This window comes from Piliocolobus tephrosceles, chromosome 13 (genome assembly GCF_002776525.5).
Source record: "Piliocolobus tephrosceles isolate RC106 chromosome 13, ASM277652v3, whole genome shotgun sequence".
Taxonomy (NCBI): Eukaryota; Metazoa; Chordata; class Mammalia; order Primates; family Cercopithecidae; genus Piliocolobus; species Piliocolobus tephrosceles.
Window position 1 is genome coordinate 92,737,103 of NC_045446.1, and position 20,847 is coordinate 92,757,949.

Consider the following 20,847-nt stretch of genomic DNA (forward strand, 5'->3'; position numbering starts at 1 on the left):
AAAATTATTCTTTGTTGAAGAGCAGATTACAAGAAATGCTTTCTATGCTCTTATTTAAAAAAAAAAAAAAAAAGATTCTGATACACATAATGAATCTAAATCAAAATTCACAAGTGGTGGCTGAAATCCTGTCAACTTTCAGCCCAATAAAATAGAAATCCACAGTTATGCATAAACAATTCAAAATTAAAGTTTATAATGGAAATGTGAACAAGTCATAACTAGTACACATTACTACTGATGAGTTCCACTATACTTCAAGCACAGTAGATGTGCATATCTGACAGACAGACTGCTTAGAAAATTAAAGCTATTGGAGCTATAAAGAAAAGGAATACACAAACATGAACATAGAAATGCCAAAGCTTTTGAGCCATTGAAAAAAGTGAATAACGAGGTCGAGAGATTGAGACCACAAGAGATTGAGACCATGCTGGCCAACATGGTGAAACCCCATCTCTACTAAAAATGCAAAAATTAGCCAGGTGTGGTGGTAGGCACCTGTAGTCCCCGCTACTCAGGAGGCTGAGGCAGGAGAATCGCTTGACCTGGGAGGTAGAGGTTGCAGTGAGCCAAGATGACACCACTGCACTCCAGCCTAGTGATACAGCGAGACTCCATCTCAAAAAAAAAAAAAAAAAGTGAATAAGATGTGATGTAAACACATCTGATAGTTCTCTCTGTAAGCCACTGACCACTGGTTTATAAAGCTATGGTTTTATAATTCTTTTAAAAAGGAATTTTTTTTCTACACTGCTGCATACAGTAATTTCATTGTACATTCTTGACTACAATACAATCTTCAAATCCTCTTGCAGAGCTTGTATGTATCATCAGAATTTCTCCAGAAAGTCAGCTTGTCATATTTTCAGCAGCCTGTGACAGAAAAGAACTTCTTAAACATGGCACTGTAGAATAATTGGCTGGTTAAATTAAGTACATCAAAATTAATTTCAAATGATGTCAGCTGGGATGGTAGAGTAAGGACCTTCAAAATATCGTTTTCCATAAAACAAGAACATTATCAGAAAAAAAAGTCAAAATCAACTTTTTCAGAATCCTGAAAATGAATCAACTGCGTACAACAATCTTGTTAGCAAAAAAAGTGGTTGAATGTTCAGAGAGCTGCTCAGTGGTGGTCTTGTAAGCCAACAACCCACAATTACAGCGAAAGCAAGCAATCTAGCAGCTGCTAGAGTCCAAATAAGGTAAGAGCTCTTTCAAAACCCTATCTGAAGAATTGTCATTATTTGACCTGTCTGCCGGTTTCCTGGAAAACACCACTCACAAGGCTTGTTTTTATTTAACCTGACTCAGAACACACCCAGTGCAATCAACATTTTCCCAGGTCATTTGTCAAAAACAATCAGCAGTAGTTGTTTAACATTATAGCTGCCTGAGCAAGTAAACACTTGATAATTCCAACATGCAGTCATTCCACATTTAGGGATATACTATAGAGAAACTCTTGCATTTGTGTTTTTTGACTTAGACAGAAATCTACCACCTCATCTGTAATAGTAAAAGACCAGAAATAACCCAGATGGTCATTGGACAGTAGAGTGGATAAATTGTAGTATATTCATATAATGTTTTATAACTTTATTAAGCATTCAAACATATAAAATGCTACAACTATACTTAGTATTATCAAATATTATAAAAATAAAGTATATATGAATTTTTTAAAGGGAGGAACTGTTATGTACTTAAGAACCAAAATATGAGATATAAAAAGTACATCTGGGGGAGATGAAGACCAGTGAAGGCTGGACTTGCTTGTGACTATAAAGGTAGTTAGGATTTGTATATAAGACCAAGAGTGCAGCAGTTAAGGAGAAAAGACATGAGGAGCAAATGTGCAGAGGGGGCCACTGGTATGACAGGAGAGATTCAATATGAACATATCAAATCATTGCAACAATTTTAACAATACATTTATCAGTCACTGTTTCTGTGACAGTGGTATAGATACATACATATATTATATGAAATCTCTAGCATTTAATAGCCACACTTCACAGATGAGTAAACCAAGATTCAGCAGATTAAGTGACCTTCACAAAGTGATGTGGTCAGATGAGTAGCAGCACTGGTATCCAAATTCATCTTGGATACTTTGGTCTTTTAAAATAATTGATACATTTATAATTATGAAATGCTCCTCTGTATACAGTGAGTCTCAAACTGTGGCATGAATCAAAGTCACTCCAAGGACTTGCTTGATGAAAGAGACTTCTGGACTTCAATTTTAAATTGATTCAGTAAGTCTAAAATGGGACCTGAAATTTACATTTCTAGTAAGTTCCTGATTTATTGATGCTCCTGGATAAGGAACCACATTAGGAAAACCAGTTTCGTATCCAATTTAGCTGTTATTAACGTACCCACTCCATCTTTCTTATGATTAGTGTTTGCATGGTATATTATTTTCATCCTTTTACTTTTAACATAAATGTCATTATATTTAAAGTGATTTTCTTAGAGACAGGAAATAGTTTTTGTCTGACAATCTCTTTCTTTTCATTAGAGTGTTTGGACAATTTATAATTAATGTAATTATTGATATGATTGGACTTAGATCTACTCGCTTGCTGTTTGTTCCTATTTGTCCCATCTGTTCTTTCTTCCTTTTTCCTCTTTTCATATCTTCTTTTGGATTAATAGAATAATTTTCAGTATTCTATTGTATCAACATTATTGGCTTATTAGTTATACTTCTTTGTCTATTTTTAGTGGATTTTTTTGGAATTAAAATTTTTATCTCTATCTTTTCAGAGTTTACCTTCAAATGGAATTATACCACTTCAATTACACCTGTAAGAATCTTGGACCTATATTTTTCCTCACATCCTTTTTGTGCTATTGTTGTCATACATTTATTTTGCTTGTATATATTCTGTCAACTCCATAACACACTTTTATTTCTTTGCTTCACATAGTTATTTTTAATAATTAAACATAGAAAACTGCCTTTTATATTTACCTATATATTTACTCATTATGATACTCTTCATTTCTTTGTATTGATATGTTACCATTTGTTATCATTTTCCTTCTACTTGAAGAACTTCCCTTAACATTTCCTGTAGTGCTTTGTCTTCTGATAATCAATTCTGTCAATTATTGCTTGTCTGAAAAAGTCTGCACCATTTTTTATTTTTGAAAGTTATTTTCACTAGATATGGAATTCTAAATTGATAATGCCTTTTTTCTTTCAACATATTAAATGTATCACTCCATTGTATTCTCTCAATATGCAAATATATATATATTTAGAGAGATATTTATTTATGTAAATATGTTTACATAAATTTTATAGTGTTTAATAATATAAGATTACATTTTATAAATATAAATAAATATTTCTCTGCATATATAGAAAGAAGTCAATAAATGTTTCTTATATTTCTCTATATATAAGACAGGGTCTTGCTCTGTCACCCAGGCTGGAGTGCAGTGGTATGATCATGGCTCACCTTGACCTCCCAGGCTCAAGCAATCCTCCCTAACTCAGCCTCCCAAGTAGCTGGGACCGCAGGTGTGTGCCACTGCTACCAGTTAAATTTTTGTAGAGAAAAGGTCTCCCTATATTGCTCAGGCTGGTGTCAAACTTCTGGGCTCAAGCCATCTTCCAACCTCAGCCTCCCAAAGTGCTGGGATTAGTCAAGTAATTTACAGATGAGTTTGATCTTTTCAAAGTTTGTTTTTAAGTTTTTTTTAGGGTGGGTCTAGTGCTGCTTTAACGGTAGGACTAACTGAGTCCTACTATTAAAGTGGCTTCACTGATTTCCCCAGGTGTTAAAAGATATCTTGCCATTCAACCTGGATGAAATTCAAACCTCTCCTAGCCCTATGTAATCTCTGGGAATTGTTCAGTCTACAGTTCCTTGATGGTGCATATGCAGTTTAGTATTCATCAGCAGACCTCAAGGGGACTTCTCTCCCAATTTCTGGAGTGCATTCTCTACGCAACTTCCTCCTCTTCCTTACTTTTCCCTGAAAATTATAGCCACCTCCACCTCCCTGAACTTTAGTATCTATCTTCTCAACTCATTGAGACCACTGCATTCTACTTGGTTCCTTTCCCCTGTGCTGTGTCCTGGAAATTACCTACAGGTAGAAAGCAGGGAAGACTAGGGGTTTGCACCATCAATTTTCTTCCTTCTTGGACTATTTGCTACACTACCTAGTGCTCAGTGAATGAAACCATCTCTTTCATACATTTTGTTCAGTTTTATAGTTAATCACAACAAGAAGCAAAATCCAGTACTAGTTACTGCAATATGACCAGAAACAAAAGTGATCCTGGGATGCTATATTTATATACTAACACAAACAAAGACAAGAGCTTAGATTTTAACCCTCATGGACTGGGAGCTGTCTTGCATAAATGAGCAAATCAGGTCTTCTGCCCTCATAGGCCCTCATGGACTGGGGACTGATGATATAAATAGGTAATATCTTTATAGGACAGTAAAATGTAATGTTTGAGAGTATCTCTTCTATCTGGCACAAATCAATTTTATCTCTAAGAGGTAAGATTTATTTGCATTGATATAGAAAGAACCTTTCATGTAACTGTCAGTTCGCTACTATTTCTACCCTTACAGATTTATAAACTAGTCTATCCAATAAAAAGTCAAAGATGCATACCCTCATAAAATCAGCTACTCCAGAATATTAGCTAGACAATGTGCAGCCCTCAATTGTAAAGGCATCTGTAATTTCCAAGTCTTGGACATTTCCTTTCCTGACATCAACAAAATAATACTCCTCCATTTCCCAGAGAAAAAGTGATATTCCCCAGACGGGACACACACACAACTCTTAAGACATTTTGAAGTCTTTTAATTGAAAAGTAAAAATGCAAAGCTTTATAGAGTGAAATGCCAGAAGTTTTAGCTTTAACTTTTTCCACTTTATAAATCTAAAAGGCACAATCTAGTGGTAGTTAGTAACATAGATTTTGGTGTCAGGCTGCCTGACCGTGCATCACAGCTCCAAGGCTACCTGACCTAGAGCAAAGTAAAAACTCTTGATGCTTTAGTTCTCTCATCTGAAAAGTGAGAATGACAGTTACCTCATGTTTGTAATCAGGACTACATGAGCTATTTTCATTTTATATTTTGTGTGTATACAGCACTTGGAACAGTGCCTGGCACATGGTTAACATTATAAGGATTTGTTTAACAAAATTCGAAAGTGTGACACGGATAGAACAAAAGGAAGAAAGGTTCACATTTAAGTCTTTGAAGGCATCTTCATGAACATTCATGATAGTGACTCTGGACTTTTATTCCTATTCAGCCATCATTTAAGAGAAATGCCTCCCTCCTGAATTACCTAAGGCCAAAGACAATTCACCCAGATATCATTCAATTTTCTTTTGATGCTGATTCTGTAGGGAATTTTCTTCTTTTGAGGGAAATCCAGCATTTAGTAACCTGTGGGGAATAACATTTCTCCTAGTGGTGAATTGATTCTACTCCTTGCAAAGACAACTCCAATAATACTGAAGGAGCACATACTTGAATTAAGAATGGATCTGAGCACAGCGGCTCATGCCTGTAATCCCAGCTCTTTGGGAGGCCTAGGTTGGGGGTATCACTTGAGGTCAGAAGTTCGAGAGCAGCCTGGCCAACATGGAGAAACCCCCGTCTCTACTAAAATTACAAAAAGTAGTTGGGCGTGGTGGCTGGCGCTTGTAATCCCAGCTAATCAGGAAACTGAGGTGGGAGAATCTCTTGAACTCAGGAGGTGGTGGTTGCAATGAGCCGAGATTGCGCCACTGCACTCCAGCCTGGGCAGCAGAGTGAGACTCCGTTTCAAAAAAAGAAAAAGAAAAAAAGATCTGAGACACGAGGGACAAAGAGCTCTATCTCCCTCTAGATACTTTCTGAGCCTCATATTTCCCCTGATTTCAGCTTGTTCCACTAGCTAAAAATGATCATCCAACTTGAAATGAACTTGGTCATTTCTGCAAACTTAAGTACATCAATCAGCAATGATTTACCAATAAATTGAAAACTAAAAGCATTCCACAAACCCCTAAGCTATAAGTGAGAGCTCTACAATGTATACAACCCAGAAGATAGGGGAACTATGTGTCAGGGTAGTGGAGAAAATGGATACAGGACAGGCCAAATTGCCAGAATGATGTGTTCACCATGCATTGTGTGGTTTTTCACAATAAACCTGTGAGGTGGGTGCCTCCTAATTCTACTTCCTCTGAAATTTAAGGAAGTTTAGATTTAATTGCTTGTTAAGGTCACACAGCAATTACACTGTGACACTTGACTGTGGATTTTACCAGAATGGGTAATTCCCACTTCCTCCCTTCTCTCCAGTCTTGTGGCCATACTCTATGAGTACTCCTTGGAGTCATGTGTAGCCTAGAGAACGCTTTCTTGCCTTGAGACCAAGGACACAGGTGATGCTACCCAAGTGACCAAAAGAAATCTAAGCTTTTTTTCCTACTTGCCATATTTCTATTCATCCCTTGATACAGTCAGAGAGACTTGTTTTTATTTAGGAGTAGGTTCAGAGTTATTTTCAAAATACACATTCTGTTTCTCAAGAAAAATATATTAAACACCAACTGATTGTTTTTCAATTTTTTTATTTGAGCCAAAATATATATATTTAATTTTAGTTATGCCAAAAGTAATTATAATTTCTCAGTCCAAGGATGTTAGGAACTGACTTACAGAACATGCTCCAAAAAGAATTCTCTTGGCCTTTGAAAGTATCTATTTTCAAACTTAACAGTAGAGTCAAGCAAGAATTGACAATTAGAGTTTTCATATATATTATATAATCATTATCTATGGTTTACAGATTTTATTTTTATGATACATATCTCTATGTAGTGGTACACTGAGGACATAGCAAATATGCAATAAATACTTATTAAACTGAAGTGAACTAACAAAAACCATTAATTACACCATCTCTAACAACCAAACCAGCTATTGCTTTTCAGTATTTTGGTGATACGTTGGAGTAGGAAGTCATATTCGAATTGATTAGATCCTTGGAAGAAATAGTAGTATTCTGAAAATGAAAACAAATTAAATGTATTTTGTTTAACAAAATAACTACCTGTATTTCTTTACAACAACAACAACACAAATGTGTTTTCATAGATTATCTAGAATAGATGACCTATGGGCTGTGGTTCATGCCCTTTACTACATACTTTGAGAGGCTGAGATGGGAAGATTGCTTGAGGCCAGGAGTTTGAGATCAGCCTGGCCAACATCACAAGACCCCATCTCTATTTTTTAATCAAAAAATAACAAATAAAAAAAAGATGAGATGTGATTCGAGAATGTAAATGTTGGGGACCCTTGGTATCATGCTCCCCAAACATCTACCTACAGCCAGTCATACTCCAAGTGGAGGACTCATGAGACAGGATATCAGACCCAGCTAGGGCACACAGGGGCTTTGATGGAAGAAACAACACTGGGGAGGGGAGGGAATACAAACAAAAACTATTGGTCCCTTGAATAGTTGCTTAGGCTGGTCTTGTTTGAAGACATACGACACAAACTCAAGCTTTTCTCAACCCACCCTCAGTCCCCAGCCCATGAGGGCCTATGAGGGCAGAAGGGACTACAGGAAAGGTCAAGAGTGCAAGGTGTAGGAAAGGGTGAGACTCCAGACTGCCTGAGTCTTGGCTGCCATGTGCTCGCTTGCACATACTGTGTGGCTGATGTGGTCAAAGGAAATTCCAGAGACTCAGGTACATGGGAAATAGGAACAATCACATTCCCGCTGCCTGCCAGATAACCCTGGGAATACACCACTTGTGCCACCAGCCCCTGCTCATTCTAGCTCTCCTATTCAGAGCCACGTACGGTGTGAGTTTTTCCTTGTGGCCCTGTGGGGAACTGCAGAGACCTGTCCCTTTCCAATTTGGAGCCCTATTCTCTAATCTTAGAGGATTTATAGTTTTGAAATGGCATTTCCAGTATCTTCATGGTTTCCTCATCTACTTACTATTTTTAGAGTAGAAGACTGCATCAATTTTAGGCCCAATTCCTCGGAAGTTCTTGGTAATCAGTTTGGGATAACCAGGGTCCATCATCTGTCTCCTTTCATCATACCTGAGCAAGGAAGAAACCAGCAGGAACTCAGTCAGAAAGTGGTTTTCCTGACATGCACCACAAACCTGCCTTCTCTACTGAAGAGCTGTTCTCTACTGAAGGGCTTAAGTTGTTCTGATGAAGAAAACCAAGGACATAAACAGTTCACTGATTTCCTCTAAGTCCCTATAGGACTCAAACCTACGCTTCCTGACTCTGGTTAAGTCTTTTTTCCACTATCCCATAATACTTCCACTAGTGCTTGTTCCTGCTTCATAGAGTCTGGCATAGAAGGTGATTTGGCTACAGCATAGGCCCCAGTGACCAATTTTTCAGTTGCTTGTCATTGTCTTCTTATCAAAGCTATTCACTGAGACAAAAATACCCATTTCCCCCAAGAAGATAATAAACAGGTCAAGGGGCTAAGAGCCAGGGAACCAAAGGGATTTATAGACACATGTTTGAGAGAAATTGAAAATAAACCCTTTCGTTTACAGGCTGTATGGTCATATCCTAGTTTCTCTCTTAAATTCTCTTTTACCAGCAAGTGGAAAGAGTTTTGTATCTCTCTAGACTTTCAAGTGGCAACTGAATCTAACCGTTGTCTTGTTTTTATTCAATTTGGTTCTCTAAGTATTTATGGCTTGCTTAGCATTCTCTCATTGGCCTTTAAGGGAAAAATCGTGGGCCAAGTAGAAGCAGAAAACTAAACAGAACCACTGTTCAGAGGTGAAATGTCAATGTTCATTATAACAGGCTACAGCAAACTACGCCCATTTATGAGCTCTTTGGAAAGTGTTATTTGCTAAAATCAAGTTTTGTTTCTCAAACAGGGCTAAGGGCTGGTGGACAAATTCAAGTCATAAGCACCCGGTATTCAATTGGAATTAGATGTTGAGTTTTAAGTGTTTAAGAATAAATAATAGTTGTAAATGTAAGCTTAACATATATGTTATGTCTCATGTCAACCAGGTAAGCAATCTAGCAAATGACTGGCTTACCCAGAAGAAGGAATAGAGAATCCTCTCCTCCTTCAAAATTTAGACACTTGAGACAACAGAGACAGACACTCAAATGAGCTCCTATCCTCACTTGACCATATGACTTTCTTTTAAGGAAGACCTTGCAGGACCTCCTGACCTCCTGTCATTTAGAGGATGGTTTCTCGTTTTGTCTTTTAAATCCAGTGATTATAGAAAGGAATCTGGAAATCCATAATCCTCCAAACTGACTGTAGATTAAATACTTGGTCTTGTACATCTATGATACTCTTTTCCAATGTGTTTCCACTATGATTAATAAGATGATATTTTTTAAAGTGTTTTTTAAAAAAAAACACATTATCTACTATTTCTTATATTAGAAACCAAAAACACAAAGAACTTGGTTGACAACAATTATTTCAGTCTTAACCTCTCTCCCTGGAAGGTCAAGGAGTTTTGGGAACTTGCACAGAAAACATGCCTTTTAGAAAACCTCATTCCATGCCTGTTTCACAATCTGAGGGGTGAAATGACCAACTGTTAAAACTCACCTCCAATATTGGTTATCTACGAAGAAGTAGGTCTTATAAAAATGTGGGTTAAAAACAGCGGCATCAATTTTTTTCACAAAGTCAGGAAAACCAAAAGAATATATGCTCTTGGGATAATCTGGCTGTGGTCTTAAGTTACTAATTAACCAGTATTTGTCATCTGTGAAGACAAAGAAATAGGGTAAATTTGAATTATACAGAAAGAGTAATAAGAAAATACTGATTTACTATAAACAACATAATTCCTTTCCCACAGTTATAAAATGTATTGCTTATTGATCTTAAACATAGTCTCTTTTCCTTGGTTCCTATGGTTTTTTTTTTTTTTCCACAAGTATTACTATTTTGTAGTTTACAAACTTTTCCCAGAAATTGTATGTATTACTTAGGTATTTAGGCTATTTTAGTTTACAGTTCAGAGCCACTATTAATAAAATCAAGAGTGGTTTCTTGGCCTATATCTATTAAAAAGTATTAGTCTCTTCTTAATTTATTCTCTTCCTTGAATTAAACTCAATGGCAAAACTAAAGATTAGAAATACCTTTAAAAAGAAAAACTTGATTTCTGGCTTCAATTTCATAAGCGGCTTCAATGCCAGATGGCAAGGTTGGCCATAAGGAAGAAATTAAATTAACACTGGTTCTTGGTCTCTCAGAAAGCTTCAGCAAGAAGAACCTGACATGAAAGACATTTAACACATGTTATAAAACAATGTGGACTCAAGAACCATGGCATGTGAGTAGGAAGGACCTGTGAAAAGACCCAATGTTTCTTTCCATCGTCTTCACATTCTGTTCCATGGATGTCTGATGTTCATGTATCCATAAGGAAAGAATATCAGTCAACTCTTTGATAATAACAATGACTTTAACAAGCAATCTAATATACAGAAATACCCTGGAGCTTGGAATCCAGGGATCTAAGCTTCTAGTGTGACCCTACAATCCACCCACCAGTTTTGTAACCTCAAGGAATTCACCTATCCTCAAGTGTCTCAGTCTTATAAACTCAAAAATGGGAAATATTTGTACTACTTGACAAATGTTAGTCTTCCCAACTGCCCCTCCTTACCACCAATATCTGCTTCACTCTGTGTTCTAAGAAAGAAACAGAAAGTTATCCTGGAATTCTCTCCTCCATAACCAGGAAATCAAGTTTCTTGCATAGGTACTCTTTTACAGTCTTAGTTTCAGACTTCACCATTTTTATCTATAATTAAAATAGTCTGGCTTCTGTTTCCTGTCTTCTGATTCCCCATCCCAGATTCCTACTGCAAATCCTTTTTTCACACCAGTTTTCTAGTTAAAACGCAAATGTGATTACACCTGTCTCCTGCTTGAAAACCCTTAAGATCTCCTCACTGCCTACAGAATTGAGTCCAAGCTCCTGCTTACAAGTTTCATCTACTTCATTTTCAATTATTTCCCACTGTTCTCTGACAAAAAAATTTAAAGGCAGAAACTTTAATATTGGTTAGATATGAAAATGATCCTACCTGTCTTTGAAGAAAAAGATCTTATCTCCCACTGTAGTGACAGCATCAAAACTCAAATTGGGGTCACAGAGAGCTGGTTCTAAATTGTCAGGTTGTGGCATGGGTTGGTGCTCTTTTGGGCCTCCTGAAAATACATTTCAAGAAGCATCAGTAAACAAAATCTGCATTTTATTTCAGAGGAGGAACTGTTATTTTTTAAGTACTCAATTTTCTTAATGAACATTGCATCAAAATCATTTTAAGCTTTCTATAACATTCACAGGAAGCATAAAGTAAGGTATTTTTTTCCATATGATTGCAATATCATGGAGGAAGAAAATCTGATTATCTTTACTTTCCTTTTCCAGTTATAATGGATTATTTAATGGATTATTTAATGTGTGGCCTTCATCAATAAGGCAGTGGTATCTTGGATAGAAAGAACATGAGACTTGAGGCCTCTGGTTCTGCCTCTGGCTCTGACATTAACCTACTAGGTCTCTTGTCCTCATCTGTATAATGAAGTTAATACCTGTGTCACCTGCTACAGAGGGTTCTTATGGAGCTCAAAAAAAGACAGATATTAACATTTTATCCAAATATAGATATTGTTAGACTATTCATAAGAGCGAGTATCTTATTTGGCAAAATGATAAAGAAATTCAACTCACCATAGAGGGACTGAATGCCACGTATGTCATCAGCAGAGAGATGAAATGTGTTGATGTCAACATATTTGTAGGTGGGGAACATTATGGCCTTTGGATCACTGGAATGGCCAAGACCTAAGGAATGGCCAAGCTCGTGAACAGCAACAAGGAACAAGTTTGTGCCTAAGAAGAAACCAATCAAAAGACAGAACGCTGTGAAATGCATTATCATCTTGGACAGTAACATGATATCTTACACAGTGAAAAAGAAACATTTGAGAATCTTTTACTTATTTCTCTACCCTTTTGAATAAGGTTTCTCAACCTCAGCACTACTGACATTATAGGCTAGTAGTCTGGGCTGTCCTATGCATTGTAGATGTTTAGAAATCTCAGGTTTTACCCCTAAATGCAAGTAGCAAATCCTTTTTAGTTTTGACAACCAAAAAATGTCTCCAGACATTGTCAAATATCTCCTTGGGGATAAAATTGCCTTGGGTTAAGGACCTCTGTACTAGTAGACAAATGAAATATATTCTGCTGTAAAAATTCCTGGAATAACTCAGAGCTGCCTTCAACAGTTTTCATTGCTTCTAAATAATCCTCAACTCTCATGACTCAATTCTGGTTTTAGTCTTCATGAAGCTTCACTGGATATAGAAAAAAATGTCTTTAGCAATCATCTTTTCGTAAACCCAAATATAAGGCTATCATTAAGTTTCAGGTACTGTGAGTCACTGAGAAATGTAATACATTATGTCTAATTCCCATACAACTGAAAGGAAACCACCGTGCTCTCCATTACAGATGAGGAAACAATATCTATAGGATTAATCAAATTAAGTGCTTGAGCCAAGATTAGTGTTTATGCTTTTACTACACATGATTCTAAATAAAATTAAAGAGTCTATATGACTCAAGGAAAGAATGTAAGAAACAAAAAAGAGAAAGTAACTAATTCTTAAAAGAGTCTATACTTATAATTTAGACATATTTGGACTACCAAGTTACAGTGTTTTCTGTCTTTTATTTTGAGCCCCACTCAGAGCTTACCATTTTTATCTATGATTAAAATAGTCTGGTTTTATATCTGTCTTTCCTTTTGAGTCCCATAAGAAATCCTTGTTCATTTTTGTGGTATGTCCTAGAGAATACACCTTTGTAGGTAAGAGAAGAGAGAGGAGTGTGTCCCTTCTTTTGAATTTCTCAATATGCAGAATATTTGAAAATTCCTGACCAACAGTTTTGTTTCCTAGTCCAATGCCTTCATTTTTATCTTTTTCTATGACAAAATTGCAGTTCAGAAGAACTGACTTGCCCAGAGTCACACATCACTTAGCTGCAGAGCCTGGCTTTGGAATAGTCTCCCATACCCAAGTGCAAAGAGCCTACACTCTCTTGGGGAGTGTCTAGACAGAAATCCTTCAAGAATTTTCTATATCATGGGTTCAGTAACCTTCCCAGCAAGACTGGGAAGAGTAAGCAAAGTTTTTACAATTTGTCCTAAACCTGAACTATTCTCAGTTCCTATAATATGCCTATGAGCCACCACCACTGATCCTCATCTGGAAATAATGGGTTTATGTTTGTATTCTGTTTCTCACTAGATTGTGTGCTCAGGGGTTGGATTGTGTCCTTTTCGTCTCTGTACTCAAGTAACCTCATCACCCAATACTGTAATAGAATAGATCAGCAAGCATTGACCTATTTGTTTATTTGATTTACTGGGTAAAAGAAAATAGGCTGAGGCTGAATGCAGTGACTCACGCCTGTAATCCCAGCACTTTGGGAGGCCAAGGCAGGAGGATCACCTGAGGTCAGGAGTTTGAGAGCAGCCTGGCCAACATGGTGAAATCTCGCCTCTACCAAGAAAAAAAAAAATTAGCAGGGTGTGGTGGCCAGCACCTGTAATGTAATCCCAGCTAGTCAGGAAGCTGAAGTAGGAGAATTGCTTGAACCCTAGAGGCGAAGATTGCAGTGAACTGAGACTGCACCATTGCACCCCAGTGTGGGCAACAGAGCAAGACTCCATCTCAAAAAAAGCAAATAACAGCAACAACAACAAAAACTGCTGAAAATAAGCATTTTATGTTATAATTGTCATAAATAACTTCACCTTTTGAAAGCATTTAATCAATCCAATTAAAAAATAAGGCAACATGGACAGATAGAAAATACTGGGTTAGGAGGTAGGAATACATATTCTGGCCCAGCTTTTCCACAAACTAGCCACTAACCTTCTCTTGGTCTTAATTTCCTCTACCTACAGAAAGCTGTGTTAAATTACTCTTCTAAGGTCCATTAGAATTCCAAAACATTTTTTTGAGGCTAACTGGCACATGTATCCCACTTTAGATGAAGGAATTACAATCCCCCAAATAACCTTGGATAAAATTTAGGCACATATAACATGTCTCGCTGAGGATTTGCAGTTCAGCAACCACCTAATCCTACATGATCTGTCTTTTGACAATATGAAAGTCCTCTTCTCATCAAAAACTTTATAAGCCTCAGGCTGTGTGTTAGATTAAAACAGTCTTTCTGGTGGACATAGTATTTATAAAAATATTGCCATCCAACTTGTGCAATATCAGCTAGAGAGGAGGATGCTGAGTAGAGAATATTATTGATGACTTTCTCCCCATTTACTTTCCACATGACGGAGTCATACACTCTCATACACTCTAAAATTTCCAATAGAAAAATTAAAAAGGCTTCTGTCTTGATGGTTAGGATTTTCCCATGCTAGTGATTCCCCTAAATAACGGGGGAGTTTAATTAACCCCATGTCAACTATCTGCAGGGGATAGTAAGTTACTGTTCTTCTGTAAATGCCCCCAAGGTATTAAATGTTCAGTTGAACATTCTGAAATTTTTATCCCAAGACCACTTGAAAGTACATGACTGTATAATCTTGTGTTTCTCTATAGGGATATCTAGATTCTCTATAACTTTTTCTTTCCTGGTCACTATGAACCTAAGAAATTGTCAGTATATTATGAATCATGCAGATGACCATCTTATCCTCTAATTGTTGGCACACACAGAATTAGTATGTGTTTGTTTTTGAGTTTATGGATTTCACTAGGTCAAGAACTTATCACCTAGGCTGGGCACAGTGGCTCACACCTGCAATCCTAACACTTTGGGAGGCTGGGACAGGAGGATCTCTTGAGGCAACACAGCAAGATCCTGTCCCTACAAAAAATAAAAAAACTAGCCAGGTGGGTAGCGCACACCTGTGGTCCTAAGCTGCTAGGGAGGTTGAGGTGGGAGGTTTGCTTGAGCACAGTAGTTCAGGGCTGTAGGGAGTTAGCATCATGATATGTCATGGCAGCCTAAGTGACAGAGCAAGAACTTGTCTAAAACAAAAACAAAAACAAAAAAACTTACCACCTAAATAACAGCTTTTAGCTTTTCATATTGTGCTTCTTAAGGTTCCTCTGAGGTTATGCTAATGAACCAGCTCATAGTTCATTGCATCCTCATGGATTGTTAGAACTGACCTTGAAGATGATCTAGTTTAATATCCTCAATTTATAGAGGGTGAAATCAACACCCATACAAAGTGTTAAATTTCATTTAGAGGCAAAATTATAATCAGAACAAGATTTTCCATCATATAATCATTTGTCAGAATGTAGTCTCTCGAAACCAGAATTTTGAATTTGTCAGGGTTTTTGTTGTTTTCCTTTTCTGTTTGCTTAGTTTTTTTTTTCCCCCCACCTTCAGAATGTGTAGTCCAAAATTCGTCATCATCAAAATGTGCATCCCCTCCAATGCCAGGTCCAGGTCCAAAAGCATGAGCTATGGTTCCACCTTTGCCATCAAAAGCATGGAAGTCTCCATGAGCTTTTGGAAAAGGAAAGAAAATTAGTCCTTCTATACATCCTATAGATCATGCCAAACGACAAAGATGAAGTACAGGTTCCCTACCTCCACGTGCAAAAACCACCAAAATGTCAGCCACGCCTGTGTTAATCCTGCTGAATTTCAAGGGGGTAACATTACTCCATACTTGGAAAGCTTTCTGGATTGCATAGTCAACATCCTTACGGTTCATGTCAGGTGTGTAATTATTGATTCTTTATCATCAAAAAGAGAGAGAAAAATGTATGGAAGGCAGTGTTAATTTCGTCTTACCACAATACTTCATTTTTTTTTTGCTAGCACAATTGGAAGATGGATCATTTCATAAATCAGGAGTCCAGATTTTAAAACTTGCTTCATTAAGTACAGAAACATTTTTTTCTTGGACAGCTTCCTGCTTAACCAAAATCTAATTTAATTTCTTCTTATTTAAAACTCACAGATCATCACTGGGAAGGGTTTGCTTTCATAGATGGTTATGCTTTTTGCTCCTGTTCCCAGGTTCTGCATTTATCCATCTTGACTACTCTATAAACTTCCCCTGTCTCTTATTTTTAGTAAATTATCTTATTTATAGTAAATTTAGCTTCATTCTCCTTTTATTTGCAGATTTTTTTTTTTTTTTTTTGAGACGGAGTCTTGCTTTGTCACTTAGGCTGGAATGTAGTGGCATAATCTCGGCTCACTGCAAGCTCCACCTCCTGGGTTCACACCATTCTCCTGCCTCAGCCTCCCGAGTAGCTGGGACTACAGGTACATGCCACCACGCCCGGCTAATTTTTTTGTGTTTTTAGTAAAGACGAGGTTTCACTGTGTTAGCCAGGATGGTCTCAATCTCCTGACCTCGTGATCCGCCCGCCTCAGCCCCCCAAAGTGCTGGGACTACAGGTGTGAGCCACCACACCAGGCTTATTTACAGCTTTTAAAATCTGCTTTGGACTGGCAAGCCAAACGATTCTCCCCCGAGTGAACAATTCTTCCTTCTAGAGAAAATGAATCTTAACAGAGATAGCATTAACAATTGAGGGAGGTTCCTTTATTTACTTCCAGATTTAGGGCTGTCCAACTGGTTCAGGTTAGAAGTCAGACCTATGGGAAAGTAGAAAAATACAGGGCGACATACACCAACATTACCTGTAGGTGATATAATGTTTCCTCCATACCTGCCCCCCTGGCATTGCCCTGAAATGATGGACGTCGGGGACTCCACATCGAGGTGCGTGCATCATCTCCAGAGTAGATGTGTCCAGTTGCCCAGTCACTTTCAGCCCCAGGAAGTGCTGCATTTCCTGGATTTTTTCCTTCATTAAGTTTCCACTGTATTTCATTTTTGTCACTCGAAATTTGTTCATCTCAAGGCCATAAAATCTTTCTAAGTATCTCTGGAAAAAAATACATTCAGCAATGCATAATTATGCACAGAAAAGTTTCTGTTGGGAGCTCCACATATATGACTCAATGGCACACTGATGCTTTTGGACCAGGAATTTTGCACATCTTACTCACAGGTTACATTATTGTTGTTTGGACAATTAATTATAATCAGTAAAAAAGTCTTAATTTTTTGTACTATCGCAGACATGTCAGCCAGGAGCAGTAGCTCAGGTCTGTAATTGCAGCATTTTGGGAGGCTGAGGCAGGAGGGTTGCTTGAGCCCAGGAGTTCAAGACTAGCCTGGACAACATGGCGAAACCTCCTCTGTACAAAAAATACAAAAATTATCCCAGAGCATTGGTGCATGCCTGTAATCCCAGCTACTCAGGAGGCTGAAGTGAGAGGATCACTTGAGCTTGGGAGGTAGAAGCTGCGGTAAGCCCTGATTGTACCACTGCACTCCAGCCTGGATGACAGACACAGAGTCTGTCTCAAAAAAAAAGAAAAAACAAACAAACAAAAAAACAAAGATATGTCATAAACTACTAGCTAGATTTATTCCCGGAATCCCAGTGGAAATATCTTTTTTAAAATGTCATTTATTCATTTTTAAGAGACAGGAGTCTCTCTTGGTCACCCAGGCTGGCCACAGTGGTGCATACCTGTAATCCCAGCATTTTGAGAGGCCAGGGTGGAAGGATAGCTTGAGCCCCAGAGTTTGAGACCAGCCTGGGCAACAGGGTGAAACCCTGTCTCTACTAAAAATACAAAAATTAGCCAGGAGTGGTGGCACATGCCTGTAGTCCCAGCTACTTGGGAAGACGAGGCAGTAAGATCACCTGAGCCCAGGAGATGGAGGTTGCAGTGAGCCAAGATCGTGCCACTGCACTGTAGCCTGGGTGTCAGAGTAAAACCCTATCTCAAAAAAAAAAAAAAAAAAAAAAGAAAGAAAGAAAAGAAAAGAAAAGAAAGGATACATGAATTATTAATGTTATTCATATAAGTTGGGACACAAATTTCTTGCTTAAAAACTCAAAGCTAAACGAAATGGACAACTATGATAAATTCAATGTTAAAATCATCTTAAAAAATAGGGACCAAACTCTTTTAATTAAGAAAAAGAAATTAAGAATTGAAAAAAAAAATCCATAAAAAATGCTATAAAGATGGGCCCAGCATGGTGGCTCACACCTGTAATCCTATCACTTTGGGAGGTTGAGGCGGGGGATTGCTTGAGCCCAGAAGTTACAGACCAGCCTGGGCAACATAGTGGAACCCCATCACCATAAAAAAAGAGAAAAAAAGCTATAAAGATATATCTGAGATGACTGAGGGTAAAGGGAATATGCTTAAATTATCATGGCAGCCTGAAGTGGTTATATTAATCCAGCCATTGTTCAGATCTCAGATTATTAACTGACATTTAATGATTAGTGTAAAATACCATAACAGAAGTGAACGCCAATTATATTGAATGGAAATTTCTTGGCCAAAGGGTTTTAGAAGAAGAAACACGTTCACTTGCCAATTTCATAACACTCCTTCAAAACCAATACCTCTTTTGTATATTCCTCTTTGGCAAGAAGAACAATACTGAAAGCAGACAGCCTCCTAGACCAATTTTCAGCTGACACTTAAACGCAAACAAACAAACAAACAAACTGGTTAATGCAATAAATCTTAAAGACAAACATCAAGCTAGATAAATACTGTAGAGTCCATACTTACTTCACCAAATAGCACATTATTTTTTTCCAGGCTTGTAGAGCTGTTCAGGGGAAGAGCTCCAGAAGCAGTGGCCTGCAGGAGCAGTATTAGAAGAAACTTCATTGTAAACTTCTAAGTGGATCAACTCAGTTTATTCTGTTCCTTTCTAGTCTAAGTTCCTGAACCGTTCCTCTTTATATAGCCCTTAGTCCAAGCTCTGTGAATATGAATCCCATGAATGACTCATAGTTGATATCATCCCTTGATTTATCTCAAAAACATGCAAACAAAAGCATGACCTTATTCAGACGACAATGGATCAATTAGCATCTACTCCATCACTCAAGCAATTCAGAGTATGTACCTTCAAAATGATAAATAAGCCCCTACTTCCACCTATCCTACGAAATAAGCCTTTGTAAAAGAAATATCAAGCAACTAAAAGAGAAAGAGAACTTAAAATACATTTTCTTAAAGCCTGATATTCTCAATTTTCATTATAATACTTTCCTTATATTCATTATAGATAAAAAAGTTTTAAAATAAATGTTGAAAGATTAGATAAAATCCTTTTGCTGGAGTAAATGAATGCTTTTTAAACTGGATCTAGCTCTCTAGAGAAATGCAATACAGAGATTTTATATGTAGCAAAAAAAAAAAAAAAAAGTTTGTAATATCGTGATACTTTGTTGTTTATTCCACGTGTTGTACCGGCTCAGATTGTGATTCTATAACTTAACATCTTCAGACATCTAAGCTGAAGCTCAGTCCCAACTGGGTACCTGGATAGATTCCAGAGGCAAACTTTCCCTACATCCTAGATTGTCTAGTGTTGGTAGGATGTGGGTTAACTCTTTTCAACTTTAGCAGTTGGGAAAAGTTTGCCTCTGGAATCTATCTGCCTGTCACCTCAGCTTCTTTCCCTCTTGACCTAATTGTCCCATTGCACAGAATCTGTCTCTTACGCAGTAGAGAATATTTAAGCACGAAAAACTTTTACGAGTCAGGGAATAAAATTCCAAAGGTAGAATTGCAAGCAGTGGTGTTGCAGTGTGAGGATAGATTCTACTCAACACCTCTTCAAATCACATGACAAGTTCCCTGCCTCCTGATTGTATGGGGACAGTCTGGACGGTGGGGTAGGGGGCACATAAGAGTGTGTTAAGATTTAGCCATTGCTCTGACCCGCCTCGGTGGCCTGGGAAACAGTCTGCTGGCTGCTTGAGCGAGGCTTAAAGAAAAGGAGAAAAATATAGAAAAAAATAATTTTCCAATTTAAAAATTATCTTGCCTCACTCTTGCAGAGAACTGTGCAGATTCTTTCCGACCTGTTCTCCTCTCTCTAGCCATTGATTTGTTTTCTCTGAGTCTATCTAACCTACAAATACAGATGGTCATTCTGCTGTGAGAATGTCACTTTTTAATGACACACAGTTTAACAGACTTGCCTTCTGTGATCTAAACAGTATCTCTAAATCCAGATCACTTGGTTTTATAAATGTTTTCCAGAAAATTGTTATCAATCTTCTGTGAGATGCCACATTGGACCAGGTGACACTGGTGTCATGGGTCACTTACTGATCTGGTAGTGTAGAGTACAGGTTACTCCATTAAGATGTCCATTCTCAATGGGGAAGCTATCACTCCCAACTGGGTGAAAAATTGGTCATCAAGGGCAGAAAATATTTGTGTGTATAAAAGACAGATATGCATACAGCACATGAGCAGACATATAGTTTATCTCTGCTATTAAATTTTTATGGGGGAAATCTCGGGCTGGGCGCGGTGGCTCAAGCCTGTAATCCCAGCACTTTGGGAGGCCGAGACGGGTGGATCATGAGGTCAGGAGATCGAGACCATCCTGGCTAACACGGTGAAACCCCGTCTCTACTAAAAAATACCAAAAAAAAAAAAAAAAAAAAAAAGCTAGCCGGGCGAGGTGGCAGGTGCCTGTAGTCCCAGCTACTCAGGAGGCTGAGGTAGGAGAATAGCGTGAACCTGGGAGGCGGAGCTTGCAGTGAGCTGAGATCCAGCCACTGCACTCCAGCCTGGGTGACAGAGCAAGACTCCGTCTCAAAAAAAAAAAATTATGGGGGAAATCTCTAAAATGTCTACAAAGCCTCTTTCTCAGGATTAGTGATAAA

At 37.8% G+C, this 20,847-nt stretch overlaps 1 protein-coding gene across 1 annotated transcript; it reads right to left on the reverse strand.

Annotated features, from left to right (window-relative positions):
- Nucleotides 1–6,619: 6,619 nt before the first annotated feature.
- On the reverse strand, nt 6,620–18,923 carry MMP12 (matrix metallopeptidase 12). Its single transcript, XM_023208134.2, has 10 exons — nt 18,725–18,923; nt 16,757–17,004; nt 15,689–15,837; nt 15,479–15,604; nt 11,774–11,935; nt 11,124–11,247; nt 10,170–10,303; nt 9,628–9,787; nt 8,008–8,114; nt 6,620–7,056 (listed from the first exon to the last, which is right to left on the reverse strand). Exons 1-10 carry the CDS (start codon nt 18,824–18,826, stop codon nt 6,956–6,958), a joined length of 1,413 nt encoding a protein of 470 aa, XP_023063902.1. The 5' UTR covers nt 18,827–18,923; the 3' UTR covers nt 6,620–6,955.
- Between the last annotated feature and the right edge of the window lie 1,924 nt (nt 18,924–20,847).

Coding starts and splice junctions, on each gene's coding strand:
- MMP12 (XM_023208134.2), bottom strand. CDS start 18,826: ATGAAGTTTCTTCTAATACTGCTCCTGCAGGCCACTGCTTCTGGAGCT. Junction 15,838..16,756: donor AAACATTATATCACCTACAG/GTAATGTTGGTG, acceptor TTGATGATAAAG/AATCAATAATTACACACCTG. Junction 11,936..15,478: donor TTGGACTACACATTCTGAAG/GTGGGGGGAAAA, acceptor GTTTCTTCTTAG/GCACAAACTTGTTCCTTGTT.